The sequence below is a fragment of the Podarcis gaigeae genome, assembly GCF_964106915.1.
Source record: "Podarcis gaigeae genome assembly, chromosome: 2".
NCBI lineage: Eukaryota > Metazoa > Chordata > Lepidosauria > Squamata > Lacertidae > Podarcis > Podarcis gaigeae.
The window spans coordinates 13,312,834-13,328,858 of NC_139679.1; the positions used below are offsets into that span (position 1 = coordinate 13,312,834).

Here is a 16,025-nt window from a genome sequence, read left to right on the forward strand (position 1 = left end):
CAGCAGATGAAGTTAGACAACAGATCAACAGAGCCAGACTGATACCCAGAGAGAACTTGCTGCAAGACAGACCCAAAAAAGAAAATAACAGAACACCTCTAGTCATCACATACAGCTCCCAAGTTAAAACAGTACAACGCATCATCAGAGATCTACAACCTCTCCTGGACAATGACAGTTCTCTTTCTCAAGCTCTGGGAGGAAGACCTTTCATTGCCTACAGACAGCCACCCAATCTTAAACAACTCCTAACCCACAATAATACTACAACCAGACCTAACACGGACACTGGCACCAGAGCCTGCAATAAACCCAGATGCCAACTTTGCTGCCACATACACCCGGACAACACCATTACTGGCCCCAACAACATCACACATACCATCTTGGGACTATTTAATTGCTCATCGTCTAACATTGTGTATGCCATCAAATGCCGACAGTGTCCTTCAGCTCTCTATATTGGACAAACAGGCCAGACCTTACGCCAAAGAATAAACGGACATAAATCTGACATCAGGAATCACAAGACAGAGAAACCAGTAGGAGAACACTTCAATCTCCCAGGACATTCTATACAAGATCTCAAAGTTGCTGTTTTACTACAAAGGAATTTCAGAAATAGACTGGAAAGAGAAGCTGCTGAATTGCAACTTATCACCAAACTTAAAACCATGGAGAGACCTGGTCTGAACAAAGACATTGGATTCTTATCTCATTATACACGACAAAGCCATTTTTCACCTTCTCACCCCTTGCTTTTTCCTGTAAGACCTATTGCAGTCGTTAAGAGTCGTCAACAGGCTCATCACAGCTATCTGCCAATCACCCATTCCCACCACCCTTCTGAGTAATACCCCTCCCCACCTTCTCACTATATAGAAGGGTCTGGAAACTTCTGTTTCAGTGTATCTGAAGAAGTGTGCATGCACACGAAAGCTCATACCAAGAACTAACTTAGTTGGTCTTTAAGGTGCTACTGGAAGGAATTTTTTTTTTGTTTAAAGTAATGCTTGTTTTACACTGGGACTGGAAAAAGTCCCAGGCTTTAATGTAGGTTAACAAGTATTTTTAAGGCTCTGTCTTAATGAGAGGTTAGCAGACTGTCACAGCTCATACACAAGGAACTCTGGTTTTGTAGCAAGAAAGGGACCTCAGATTAAACTATCACTGTGCTCTCTGCAAGCTATAGGGGTTTGCGGGGCAGACCAAGGGGCATTTAGTAAGAATTAAACCTCTTTCAAGGCAGCTTAGGTTTACAGTTTCGCTGTGTCCATCTATTGCTATGAGTAAGCTACTTGCTCTGTAATAACCTTCCTGCAATCCACCAACTCTCTGCTTAAATAACTTTGTGACTTGTTGGGGGTGGGGGTGGGCCAAGAGGTTGAAACTTAAAATTCTGTGATTCCTCCCCCCTGCCCAGGTCACCTGGAGGTTGTGAAGTTTCTGGTGGAAGCCTGCAGAGTAAATCCTTTTGTCAAAGACAGGTGAGGAATAGTAGGCTTATGAAGGACTGGGGAGAGGGGAGGTCTGTTCTTAGCTGGGACATCAGGGATTGCCACAGCCAAAGACAAGATGTCAGAGAGCCTGTTGGGCCTTCCCATTTGGCCCACTGGTGTATTTTGGCCCAAACCACCCTTACCTATCAATCTGTCCATCACCTGACGACATACAAAATTGGGTGCGACAAGACATGGAGCCAAACTGAACAGGATTAATTGGGCACAAACTTTAACCTTGCTTCTTCCTTTCCAGTAACATAAGGCACTTTTTGAATGAGGTACCCATCTATGGTGGCTGAGAAAAGCACCCATTTTTATTTTTTAAAGCACCAAATTCTAGCTTGATATGAAGAATCAACTGTATTTTTTGCTCTATAAGACTCACTTTTTCCCTCCTAAAAAGGGGAAATGTGTGTGCATCTTATGGAGTGAATGCAGGCTGCGCAGCTATCCCAGAAGCCAGAACAGCAAGAGGGATCGCTGTTTTCACTGCGCAGCAATCCCTCTTGCTGTTCTGGCTTCTGAGATTCAAAATATTTTTTTTCTTGTTTTCCTCCTCCAAAAACTAGGTGCGTCTTGTGGTCTGGTGCATCTTATAGAGCAAAAAATACGGTACTAAAGGGTATGCTCCCAATTCATCCTTTCCAGCTGCAACCATGGTTTGAATTCAAACTGCACCAACAAAGATGCACTCCTCCTTCTTCCTTTGAATCACCTAACATCATACCTCTTCTGGTGACTGACAGACAGGCAGTCCCAGCCACCCATCAAAGTGATCTGTGTTGAGTTCTAGATCTGGCCTACTGACTGGATCCAGTTTCTAAATAGATAGTAGCTGCACATACCTTCATCTCTTTCCTTCTCTGCAGGTGGGGGAACATTGCCTTGGACGATGCTACGCAGTTTAATCACTTGGAAGTGGTGAAGCTACTCAAAGATTACCAGGACACCTACGTATTGGGAGCCAGCCAGGCTCGGGAAGCAGCTGAGGACCTTTCCAAGGAGAACTTAGAAAGCATGGTGTGAAAATTGTGAACTATTCTGTTAGCTGCATTTCAACACAAACTTAACTAGGTCACTTGCTCTCATTTCTGAAAGGAGGCAGACACACCAGCGGACGTACTTCTGCTTAGGATTTGAGCTGAGATGTGGTTGGGTGGGTCCATCCTAATGGCTCTTCCTGAAGTTTCATGCGGTCAGTCTCCCAATTCTTGGGTTACAGGAAACACCTACACCAGTTAGTTCCATGCACAAGCTCGATACTTGGTGACACAGCAGTAAACTTGTTAAGAGTCCACAGAAACTGAGCTAGCAGCTATTGGCGAAAGAGACCAAAGTGGGACCTTGTCTCTTAAGCGCTAACACTTCACACTGCCTGTAGATCAAAGCAGACACTCCTTACATAGGCAAAAGGCATTTAAGGCCCAAAGTAGACCCGCCCCTTTGCCCTACACTGTTATCCCACTAAGTACTATGACTTTCTGTTGCTCCCTTCTTTCAAATAATTGTGAACCTCAGCATGCAGTCCTAGTATTTGTGTAACTGGGATGGAGGAAGCTTTCAGGCTGTGACTGCAGAGTTTTATCTTTTTTAACATTGCCATTTGATATACAATTTGTTAGGGTGGTTTGCAAAACAAAAATACTTTAAAACACCAGCTTTGAAGACCAGAAAGGGCAAAATGCACACCCACCTCAAGCAGTGCCTGCAATGCTGGAGATAAGACAATCTCTCTGGGCCTTAGTTTTCTAGACAAACTAAACATTGCCCTAACTTTCTAGACAAGTCCCAGGATAAAAGCGGTAAGATCAAGAGGTGTGGAGTGATGTGGTAATACGGGTAGACAGTTACAACCCTAAGCATATTTGTTCAATATTTAAGTGTTAAGTCCCAACTGAATTTGCATGAGTCGAACAAGTGCATTCAGAATTGGACTCTGGAATAGAGAAGTTCAGAGCAAATGGTAGTGTTTTCTTCACAGAGCCTATCTACTTTCAGCAGCAATTCTAGACTGAAGGGTGTTTGTTTGTTTGTTTGTTTTAAAGCTTTTCTTAAACCATGGGATATTTTCAGGAAAAAGCACTGGTCAGTCCAAAGCAGCTTAAGAAAGCACCAACAGAAAATACAATGTTTCAGATAAATTTATTTTTATTGATTGTGATAACTACACAACTGCCAACACACATACAGTTAACAGAATGCTGCTGCTCTTCCTTGATTCAAAAAAATAGCTCCTTGTTGTCTTCAAGTTGTGTTCCATAAAATAAAGCACACCTCTGGAGAATGTGTCAGTGTGCTAGATCTGAGAGTACTGTGAAAAGAGTGACCACAGATAGCTGTTATCAGAACATTTCTGGCTTGATTTGGCACCCATATATTGCTGCTCCATTAAACATAGACAAAACCCTGTACAGGGAAACCCCTGCTAAGACAGGGTATAATGGAATGAGGTGGGATTATTGGGCTGTGTATTAAAAGAAAGTCATTCCTATATATCTGATTATGTGCAACAAAGTTTATCAGTACAGGAGGATTAGAGCTCCAATGGGTATGTCAGCATGCAGGCTTACTTTGTCCTCCCACTGGCCCAGCAGAGGGCAATGGTGGCTATGCATTGTACACAGAGAGATCCAAGTTTCTCTGCCTCCAGACATCTGAAAGCCTAGGCAGATACTTAGGCTGAGCAAGGGGACTCTATACATTATTAAGGACATGGGATAAGAGCACACACAACAGCTTCAAAGAAACAAATTTGACCGTGGAGCAACCACATACATTTTCCATATGGACAAACCCTAATTTAAGCCAAGTGCACCCCGTGTTTGTAGACAGCCAAACAACCTCCTTTTACGAGAATAATGGAGCAGAGACAGAAAATCAGAACATGTGGTCTTCAGTGCTCTGAATAGTATCTTACTACATTCCAAATGAGATACGTTTCAACCCGGAATCCAAAGACGTCATCTTTTCCTAAGAGAAAATAGTCAACGGGCTGAATGGTATATATAGATATGAAACTTTGGCTCCTATGACAAGGGTATTGGAGGAGAGGGATTCCTTCTTTTATGTACCACTCTGAAGCCTCATATTCCAAGCAGATTGTTCGTCTCTCCAAACATCACTAAGCTTGAGAGGTTTTCAGTTCCGGTCGAGAATTTCAGGTACATCGAGGCCTGAATGCGTGATCAGTTCACCATCCCAGAGGGCAAAGGCGGGAACTAGGGGGCCTTGGAACTCACCAAAGATGCTGTGGACGGACACATGTTTGCTTACATCCACCAGGCTGAGTTTCTTGCTGTCGTAGTCCAAGAACAGGCCCACTCTCTCTGGGTGGCCGATGTTCTTGATTGGAGTGGTCTCATTAGCGAACATGGCATTCCAGTGCCGGTTCGCATAGGAAAAGACCCAGGAGCGGTCATCTACTCCAACGCAACCGTCCCGGGAGATGTCCACGTCTGCTACCCCAATGCGGAATTGCTGCGATTCTTTGACAGTCACTTCCCAGTAGTGACGCCCACTGGAGACAGCCGTGTCACCCAGTACCACAGCCCAGTCTCTGAAGCGTTCAGGATTCCGGGGAACGCTGGTGGGGTCAATCCCCACCATACGGTAAATGACACCAGTGTTCTTTTTGAACAGATCCAAGCTGCTGTGGGCCGTTCTCTCATCCAGCTTGAAATTGATCTCTGCAGTAAGAAAGAAAATTGCATGAGAGTCCATACGTTTTGCTGCTTCTCTCAGAAAGGAAGCAAGGTTAGCAGAACCATTTTACTCTGTGATCGCCGAGGTTTTCCACCTTACAAGAGGTGAAGAGATGTTGCTGGACTGCAAATCACACCATCCTCAGCCAGAGTTGTAATCCAGAAACATCTGGAGGACCACAAATTCCCATCCCTGACCCTGCTTTACAGTTACATTTGTTGAACTAAGGGAGCTATTATGTTTCCTTTTGCACAGATAGATGTTAATAGAAATAACAACACACATTTACTATAGGGGAAATGGGTGTACTTGCTAAATAATAAGACAAAGCATAAGACATCAACTTGGAGAAAAGGGTTAAGGGAATAGGGCTATCATTCAATTGGACATTTTAGTTGTTCCAGTCAAAAGCTGCATCAGTTTCTGTAAGTATAAAAAAAAAATGTTCTAAAAACAAAGTATGGCTTTTCTTCAGATTCATGTATTTTCCTGAGATTAGAATGAGAAAGGCGCCTCTTTATATTTTTTATATTTTATCAAAGCATAGACAACAGAAATTAGGCTATCCCTGTCCAGTTAAGGGCATAACTGGGCCACCAGCCATAAATATGGAGGGGAGCGTGGATTATGAACAAGGTCACTCAAATGACAACACTCTCCCCTCTGCAAAATGCAATTGCCACAAATGCTATGGTTAACAACACAACCATTCAGAAGGAGGCTGGGTAGTACCCAACTGTGTCATCTGGTAACTTCATCATCATCATCATCATCATCATCATCATCATCATTTCAGCTGGCACCTTCATTATATACTTTTAGGCTCCTGGAACAAACGTTCCTCTTCAACCAGGCCTCTGGCTGATGAACATCCAATACCTTTTTAAATGTGTTGTGGCACAGGATGGGAGGTTAAAGGTTTGTTTCTATTATGTATTTTGTGTTTTTTATCTTCTATTTTAATGTTGTGAACCGCACTGAGATCTACGGAGGAAGGGTGGCAAACTGATTTAATAAACCACAACAGCAACTGAAATAATAATATTTTACTGGATGAACACTCCAGCACTTTATAGCCAAGAGTCAGCATTCAGCAGTCATCTATGTAGCATTATGAATCAATTGGCAATCTTACCCCAGAAGCTACACAGCTACACACTCTCTTCCTCTGTAAGGGTTTTCATAGCAGCATAACTGTGCCTCTGTGGTAATGTATAGGCTACAGTTGATCAGATAGATAGATAGATAGATCGATATAGATACACACACTGACACAAACACTTACTGACTTACATTAGGGATATCTGGAATCGAATAAGGAATCTCCTGCCTGCAAAGCCTGTGTTTTAATACTGAGCTACAGAAGCTCTCTTTAAATCATACTATGAAGAACTGCAAAACTACAGTGGTACCTCGGGCTACATACGCTTCAGGTTACAGACTCTGCTAACCCAGAAATAGTACCTCGGGTTAAGAACTTTGCTTCAGGATGAGAACAGAAATTGTGCGGTGGTGGCGCGGCAGCAGTGGGAGGCCCCATTAGCTAAAGCGGTGCTTCAGGTTAAGAACAGTTTCAGGTTAAGAACGGACCTCCGGAACGAATGAAGTACGTAACCAGAGGTATCACTGTATTGGCAAACAGTCTTACAGGAGAACCACTAAGCATTATAAATGGCAGCCATGGGCTTAGCCAGGATTTATGGGGATGTGGGCAGAACCAACCTATCTGTGATGCGATGGGTCAGTTAGTTAAGTATTTTAAGTATTTCCTTCTGGGAGTTATAGGGGTAGAACTACCTAAACAGTATAGAAATTTATTCATGTATGCAACTACAGCAGCAAGAATGTAATTTGCCCAAAAATGGAAAGACGACGATCTGACGAAAGAAGAATGGACACAAAAACTTATGGACTATACAGAAATGGCAAAATGTACCGGGGAGTGGGGGTGGGGAATAAGAAATCAAGATAACTAACTTTTTACAAAAGAATGGAAATGGTTTATTGAATATTTGCAAATAACTACCAGACTTTTAGAAGACATCTGAAGGCAGCCCTCTTTAGGGAAGCTTTTAATGTTTAACTGTATTTTAATACTTTGTTGGAAGCCGCCCAGAGTGGCTGGGGAAACCCAGCCAGATGGGCAGGGTATAAATAATAAATTATTATTATATTATTATAAGTTGTAAATAGATAAGGACTTTGGCAGGATTATTGTAATAACTGGCAGTTTTGTAAGAGTATATAATTAAAGTAGATGAATAAAATAATAAGTTAATTTAGAATATGCAGGGAAAGGTGAAAAAAACAATTAAAGGAACCGCAGAAAGAGGAGGAAGTTGAGTCTTGAAATGTTTAAATGGCTGTAGAACTACTGAAATGTATATAACTGAAAATTACAAAGTATTTTTATTTATTTACTTGATTTAGGGAGACAGTTACCCCCTGCACCTCCATAACTGCTATAGTACATAATATATTCAGCTTCGAGTCTAAGCTAAGCTGATTTATTTATAACACTTATACACCACATAATAATAATAATAATAATAATAATAATAATAATAATAATAATAATAATAATAATTTCTAAGCAGCTTGCATACAATATTCTATAAAAGTTGCAACAACACACATACGCCATGTTAAACTCATTTTGCTGGCCAAAAATCAGATGTTTTGAGGCTCTCGAAGTATCCCGCCTCTTTATGAAGGGCTTTGCTACTCATTAGCAAATAATGGTACTGCTATATTAACTATTATTAATTATTCTTATTAGCAGCAGCAGCAGCTACTTAACGCGAGCGACTCAAGGACCCTTAATTGGTAAAGGTGCAAAAGAGTCGACTCGGCAGAGGTCCTGCGCGTTTAAGAGCGTCGTAGCAGGCAGAAGTTCAACAGGTGCAGGTTTGCTCGATGTGACGGTGCGGAGCCTTCTGCCTGCTGAATTTCTACCTCAGCTGTCATAGCCCAACGAAAGGATGACGAGCAACCCTAAACACGGTGTCATCGTGCCCGAGGAAAGAAACATTCGTAAGCAGCGCAGAGCCGCCACTGGGTATAACTGCAAGTACCTCTCCGGGGCGCTTCTCCCCCTAAACGGCGCCCCGCGACACACAGGCTCCAGCCTCGCTGCTTCACACCCCTCAGCATGGGCGCCGCCATTTTGGAAAGGGCACTGCTCAACCACGCGTGGACGGCGCCTGCGCGATTGCTCCTTAAAGCGGCTGCGGCCGCCATCTTGGAGGAGGGCAACAGCCGCCCCCGCCTACGGATCTCTCCCGCCATCTTAAAGCCAGGCTGTCGCTATTGGTCCGGGAGAGCCGAGCTTCAGGGTCGCCATCTTCTCATAGGGCGCGGCGCTTTCTGACGCCGCCGGCGCCATCTTGAAGCGGAGGGAAGGCCGGCGAGGCCCGTCATTTTGTTCTTGTTAGAGGGGTAGTGCGTGCCTGTGGGCTAGAGAAAATAAATTGCTGAGATTCTTTTGGGAACGAACCCAAATTGTTGAGGGGTGTGTTTTTTTTTGGGGGGGGGAATCTCCTCCCGCCCCAGAAAATAGTGGTTTTAAGGTTTTGTTTTTATATATATATATATATATATACGATTTTAATTAATTTTTCTGTTTCACAATTTAGAATACTCATTTTAAACGTCCTTAAAATATCCATGACCTCCCTTGTTCTCTTTCCATGGTTCATTTTACATATCATAAATTCCTGCATACTTTATATAAAATAAAGCATTCAGTATTCCATTACTACATCCATCAAAACTGATTTACACTGTTGAATTTATCTTAATGCTGCCAACTTTTTCAAGCGTACACAATTTCCCCTCATGTGTTTGATAAACATTTTCCATACATCGGTTTTCCCTGACATTGTGACGGTTTGGCAAATTTCCCCCCGGCGCCATTTTTACACCCAAAACCCAGGATGTGTCAGGATTTTTCTTGACGTATGGAAAGCCTAGTTAATCTACTTCGCTAACAAGTGCATCTGGGAAGAACTTTACGTATTGTGATTTCTATCTGCTCTTAAACTTTGCTACAGGAGTACGGTTGCAGCCTTTGTTCTGGCAAAATACGATTCCCATCCTCTCGTGCTGAAGTGACTCCAAAGCAATCCATTACAATCTATTGCAGCCTAACAATTATTTGTAAATCTGGGCAGAGAACTCTGCATGACTATTTCAGGCCTGTGGCAACACATCTAAAAAGCAATATGAGCCTATAAAAACTACTTGTGGTTGTGTAAACAGGCCTTTGTTTTATGTTTAATGTTTTGAGCCAGAGCTTTAGCATGGCTAAACCGCTTCTGGAGCAGTGGGACACCGTGATAGAAGCCAGAACGCACGGAAACACTGTTTACCTTCCCACCGCAGCAGTACCTATTTATCTACTTGCACTGGTGTGCTTTCGAACTGCTAGGTTGGCAGAAGCTGGGAAAGAGCAATGGGAGCTCACCCCGTCGTGGGGATTCAAACCACCGACCTTCTGATCGGCAAGCCCAAGAGGCTCAGTGGTTTAGACCACAGCGCCACCCTCATCCCTTTTATAAACTTAATAGTGTGTGTGTGTGTGTGTGTGTGTGTGTAGGTTGGCACAGTTAACTGCAAAAGTTTAAAAAGGTTTGAAAAAACACTCCAAATTCCATGTCACTTTTGCAAACTGTTTATGTTTAACCTGACAGAATCACTATGTTTGCAGGTGAATTAAGACAGTCGTTGTTTGGCACCAGAGGAAATTCAGCCATATAGGACATAATAAAGTGATACAATAAAAAAAAACCCACAAACAGGTTTTTTTCTTCCTCCTTGTATTTCAGTGACAAATGTACAATAGCACTGAGAGTTTTTGATGGGCTTATGGTGGTTGTTCTAGCAGTGAGTAGTTCACCATTGGTATTAAGTTACCGTACTGCAAAAAGATTCAGCAGTTTATTGCTGTTTCCCTGGGTTGTATGGAGAAATGAAGGAATAGAGCAGGAATGGAGAACAATTTAGTCCTGCTATCATGGGCAGAAATAGTTTGGGTTGAAAATCCTTTACATTAGCAGTGTTGTCCATACATCATTATGTATGGCAAGGGGATATGGAATTGCACATAGTTTTCTGTTGCATCAACTTCCATTAAAATTGTGCATCTCCATTAAAATTTGTTGAGTTTGGGCACATGTCAGCTCCCTGAGCTAGTTTAACATCAAATCATTTATTGCATGTTTAAGAACAATTAAGCCCAAGTCAGCGGATTCTGACTGCAAATCCCTTCTATAGCCTTTCCAGTCCCAATTTGCCTAGTGTATTTCTTATCCCCAAAGCAAGGATTGCTCAAGGGCTGGTGTTTTGTTGTTGCCACCTAGAATCCTCTGTGTCCTTGCAAAGGATTGTGGGATGCATTGCACTAAAGTACAGTGGTGCCTCGGAAGACAAAATTAATTCATTCCGCAAGTCTTTTCGTCTTGCGAGTTTTTCGTCTTGCGAAGCACGGTTTCCCATAGGAATGCATAAAATCAATTAATGCGTTCCTATGGAAACCGCCTTCAGACCAGGTCCGGGGACAGTCTGTCCCCCGACCTCTTCTGAAGGCCGGCGGGGGGCAAAAGTCTTTGCTTCCCCCCGCCTGCCTTCCCGGGAGAGCGGAGAAACGCAGCGTTGCGTTTCTCCGCTCTCCCGGGAAGGCAGGCAGGGGGGAGCAAAGACTTTTGCCCCCCGCCAGCCTTCAGAAGAGGTCCAGGACCTCTTCTGAAGGCCGGCGGGGGGCAAAAGACTTTGCTCCCCCCCCCCCCCGCCTGCCTTCAAAAGCCATCCGGGATAGCGGGAAGCGCTTCCCTGCTATCCCGGACTGCTTTTAAAATGCTGGCGGTGGGGAGCAAAGCCTTTCGGCCCCCGCCGGCCTTCCTGGACCTCTTCTGAAGGCCGGAGGGGGGGGAAAAGGCTTTGCTCCCCACCACCAGCATTTAAAAGAGGTCCCCGGAGATTTCCCTATGGGCTTTCTTCTTGCGAAGCAAGCCCATAGGGAAATTCGTCTTGCGAAGCGCCTCCAAAACAGAAAACCCTTTCGTCTAGCGGGTTTTTCGTCTTGTGAGGCGTTCGTCTTGCAGGGCACCACTGTAATTATAATTTGTCCAGAAAGTCTGTCATGCTGGACATCAGATTTTCAAGTTGCTTTATATATAGTGGTTGTCTCAGTGGTCATTTACAGATGTGTCTCCTTCGCTGTACAACCTGAGGCCTTTTTGAAAACATAAGCATCACTACCTTGAAAAACAGGTACGTGAGATATGGATGATGGTGATGCCACTGCTACAAGAACCTCTTGGTATTTATATACCACTTAATGTCAAAATAGGCTTCTAAGCAGTTTACAAAATATAAAAACCAGTCAACAAAAATTTTAAAATATAAACATCTATAATTAAAATATACAATAAAACCATCCCATTAACAAAAAAGAGATTAAAGCAGGAGACTTGGGTCAAGAGATCAGAGGTAACTAAGATTTGAGAAACTCTTAGGGTTTGAATATTTGTACACCAATTATCAGAAACATTTTGCACACCATACGCCCCCGCTGGTGTTCAGTGCCCTAGTTTGAAAAGATCCCCCTGTGGATTTCAAGTTGAAGCGGATTATTCAAGCCTTCCAGTTCTGGGCAGAAGACAGGGATCTGTTCCTGCGTTCCATTGCCTGCTTTGAAATGGCTGCCATATTGTTATGTTTCCAATCTTTCGACCCCAAAGACTCTGCTGGATGCTAATTAAATGTGACAGGGACATACGAACACTGCAGGCTGTAGGGAGGTGGCTTTTGTTCCCACCTTTTCATTGACAGGATTGTTCTGGCTCTTTGCAGCAAGTCAGCAAGTGGTGGCCAAAGAAAAGAGAGATGAATAGAGAGAGAGAGAGAGAAAGCATATGCCAGCGAGAGGTCAACAGAAGGCCTTGCTTTTGCTGAGCCAGGTGCTGACTTTACAGAAACCAGGAGAGGGACTCTACTGAGTTGTCAACACATGGCACGCAGTAGATTTGAATTAACCACCCAGACCACTTCCTAAACCCTGCTATCGTCTCCCTTTAGTACTAAAGCACACATTCTGGTGTTAGGATCAGAGGAAGCCGAGTAGTGACTTCTGAAAGCTGAGGTGTGTTTTCTGCTAAATTAAAATCGGAGGTGCGCTTCACTTTTTACATCTGAAAAGGGTTGGGTTTTAGAGCATGTTAAGAGTTAGCATTTATCCACCCTCAAAGCAGCTGATCCCCTCTTGTTCCTGCATGTCCTTGGAACGAGGCTTATCGAGAGCATTGACTCCTGCAGAGACACAACAGGCGAGTCTCCAGTGAGCAAAGGTGTTTCTGGTCTTTATCAGGAGTGGGGGGAAAAGGTTCCAATCACTTTCTTTGGGACACTTTATGAAGTTTAAATGTCCTTGCTACATGTGCTAAGCATCACATCTGAACATTTAAAGCACCTTTGCACCACTTTAACAGCCATGGCTCCCCAAGGAATCTTGGGAAGTGCAATTGAGTTAAATGTCCCAACATCACCTTACCAACAAAGGTCCGTATAGTTAAAGCTATGGTTTTCCCAGTAGTGATGTTTGGAAGTGAGAGCTGGACCATAAAGAAGGCTGATCACCGAAGAATTGATGCTTTTGAATTATGGTACTGGAGGAAGCTCTTGAGAGTCCCGTGGACTGCAAGAAGATCAAACCTATCCATTCTTAAGGAAATCTGCCCTGAGTGCTCAGTGGAAGGACAGATCGTGAAGCTGAACTCCAATACTTTGGCCACCTCATGAGAAGAGAAGACTCCCTGCAAAAGACCCTGATGTTGGGAAAGATGGAGGGCACAAGGAGAAGGGGACGACAGAGGACGAGATGGTTAGACAGTGTTCTCGAAGCTACAAACATGAGTCTGACCAAATTGCGGGAGGCAGTGGAAGACAGGAGTGCCTGGCGTGCTCTAGTCCATGGGGTCACAAAGAGTCGGTCACGACTAAACGACTAAACAACAACAACAAGTCCCAACACCCTTAACACAGTTCCCAAGAGTGCTTTTAATGTAAGGCATGGATTTGTGTACAGTACTGTGAGCATGCCAGCAGCCCATTCACCAGGGCCATCGATTGCTTGGTGTGACATTAATGGGCTGGCATCCATGGTCCTGAATGGGGTAACTGTGCCCCTGAAGGACCAGGTGCACAGCCTGGGAGTCATTTTGGACTCACAGCTGTCCATTAAGGCACAGGTCAATTCTGTGTCCAGGGCAGCTGTCTACCAGCTCCATCTGGTATGCAGGCTAAGAGCCTACCTGCCCACACACTGTCTCGCCAGAGTGGTGCATGCTCTGGTTATCTCCTGCTCAGACTACTGCAGTGCGCTCTATGTGGGGCTACCTTTGAAGGTGAAACGGAAACTACAACTAATCCAGAATGCAGCAGCTAGACTGGTGACTCGGAATGGCCGCCGAGACTATATAACACCAGTCCTGAAAGACCTACCGGTACATTGGCTCCCAGTACGTTTCCGAGCAAAATTCAAAGTGTTGGTACTGACCTTTAAATCCCTAAATGGCCTGGGCCCAGTATACCTAAAGGAGCGTCTCCACGCCCATCGTTCTGCTCGGACACTGAGGTCCAGCACCGAAGGCCTTGTGGCAGTTCCCTCACTGCGAGAAGTGAAGCTACAGAGAACCAGGCAGAGGGCCTTCTCAGAAGTGGCGCCCGCCCTGTGGAACGCCCTCCCAGCAGATGTCAAGGAAATAAACAACTATCTGACTTTTAGAAGACATCTGAAGGCAGCCCTGTTTAGGGAAGTTTTTAACGTTTGATGTTTTATCACATTATTATTATTATTATTATTATTATTATTATTATTATTATTATTATTTTGCTGGGAGCCGCCCAGAGTGGCTGGAGAAACCCAGCCAGATGGGCGGGGTATGTATGTATGTATGTATGTATGTATGTATATACATATATAAATCATTTAAATGTGACCAGGCACACATGGAAAGCTTACAAGAATATTACATTATCCTGTAGCCCTCAAGCAATATAAAAGCAAAGACAGAGGAAACCTCAAAAGAACTCTTGAGAATGATTATTGTGTCCTATCACTCTTTCTTCAGGGGCAACTTTGTCCAATGTCATCCATTCCAACACATCCAAATGAGTTTCCTACTATAGCTCTACAAACTGGGAGGGTGGGTGGGAATAAGCAAGGAAAACCTACTGTTCGATGCCATATCTGTGCTGTGCTGGTCTTCTGATTGCAATGTATGTGTTTCCACTTCCACTCGAAAGTGATACAGTTCATTCTACCAATTCAGAACTCGTGACCAGGCTTTTCCCAAAAGTCTTTGCTTAGCTGGCTGTGTCATTGGCTTGGATTTTGCTGCTGGTTATTATGCCTTTTGTTCCTTGCTATAAAGGTGGGTAGGGACGTGGGTGGCGCTTTGAGTTAAACCACAGAGCCTAGGACTTGCCGATCAGAAGGTTGGCAGTTCGAATCCCCGCGACGGGGTGAGCTCCTGTTGCTCGGTCCCAGCTCCTGCCAACCTAGCAGTTCGAAAGCACATCAAGTGGAAGTAGATAAATAGGTACCACTCCGGCGGGAAGGTAAACGGCATTTCTGTGAGCTGCTCTGGTTCACCAGAAGCGGCTTAGTCCTGCTAGCCACATGACCTGGAAGCTTTACGCCGGCTCCCTCGGCCAATAAAGCAAGATGAGCGCCGCAACCCCAGAGTTGGTCACGACTGGACCTAATGGTCAGGGGTCCCCTTTACCTTTTTATAAAGGTGGGTGGCTGTTTCCTTGGTGATGGTGTTGCATGTTGTCCTTCATGTTGCCTTTATTGTGCCTTGCTGTTTTTGCTTGTCACTTTGGGTTTGTCTTGGGTAAAGAAAATGAGTTATGAACAACAATAACAGCAACAACATTTGTAGGGCACACACTATTGCTGCATTCTTGGAAGTATCTGCAAGAGGAACTGTCCCAGACAGAACAAGAACATTGTGATACAAGACGCTGCTGTTTCAGGCATGCAAACTTGAATTTGCTGCATTGGCTTCATAATCTCTTCCTTGCTCCTCTCTCACATTGCAAAGGAACTGGGGATCAATCCAGACTGGGGCCGAGCATGGCATGTGTCTGACCTGGTCCTGCAAAACATTACCTACAGATTCATGCCCACTAGGATGCAAATTTGAACTTATTTCTAAGTGCATATTCAGTTACCACTCTTGTGCTCACTCTCAGCAATGGAAAAGTCAGCAGCACATTTAACTGCACGATCTCTCTTTGGGGGGAGGTGGAAAACACCTCTATTGCCTGTTTCATATTTAAATTCATTGAAATGTGTGCTATCCCTCTTTGATCATACAGAAATGAGTTCCAGCCTGGGGCAATGGTTACTGTGACAACCCTCTTCAGATGAGCTTCAAAGGAACCTGTTGCCTTGACATCTTCAGTGTCAACCCAGAGATTCCCAACATGCACACACACATGCACACACACACGCACACACACACACACACACACACACAATAAAGCATTAAAAAACAACAACATATTTTGTATTTTCCCTCCCTAAAGATTTCCCCCTTCGCCCCCTTCCCCTCGGACCCTGGACGGGGAAGGCGAATGTTGATAGTAAGATGTTAGTTGACCAAACCCGGCAGGACTTTGTCAAAGGCATTGTAAGAAACCGTGTTATGACGAAGTATCATGAGTTGAGGACACTTACTATGAATAATGGACTTTAGAGACTTCTTGGAACATCTCATGAACTCCAGCACCAAATTCTACTTCAGATCATTCATC

General features: G+C 44.1%; 2 protein-coding genes across 7 annotated transcripts in view; one reads left to right on the forward strand and one right to left on the reverse strand.

Annotated features, from left to right (window-relative positions):
- GLS2 (glutaminase 2) overlaps positions 1–3,463 on the forward strand; it is a gene marked incomplete at its 5' end in the record, with an annotated part of 29,488 nt that extends 26,025 nt beyond the window's left edge. For all 6 annotated transcript variants that reach the window (XM_083728880.1, XM_083728881.1, XM_083728877.1 and 3 more), the window contains 2 exons: positions 1,424–1,487; positions 2,372–3,463. In XM_083728880.1, the coding sequence (XP_083585006.1) occupies positions 1,424–1,487; positions 2,372–2,528 (221 nt within the window). In that variant the 3' untranslated portion in view covers positions 2,529–3,463. The remainder of the gene's footprint in view (positions 1–1,423; positions 1,488–2,371) is intronic.
- A 169-nt stretch (positions 3,464–3,632) lies between these two features.
- On the reverse strand, positions 3,633–8,507 carry SPRYD4 (SPRY domain containing 4). The gene is made up of 2 exons (XM_083729081.1): positions 8,279–8,507; positions 3,633–5,188 (listed from the first exon to the last, which is right to left on the reverse strand). Exons 1-2 carry the CDS (start codon positions 8,490–8,492, stop codon positions 4,641–4,643), a joined length of 762 nt encoding a protein of 253 aa, XP_083585207.1. The 5' UTR covers positions 8,493–8,507; the 3' UTR covers positions 3,633–4,640.
- Between the last annotated feature and the right edge of the window lie 7,518 nt (positions 8,508–16,025).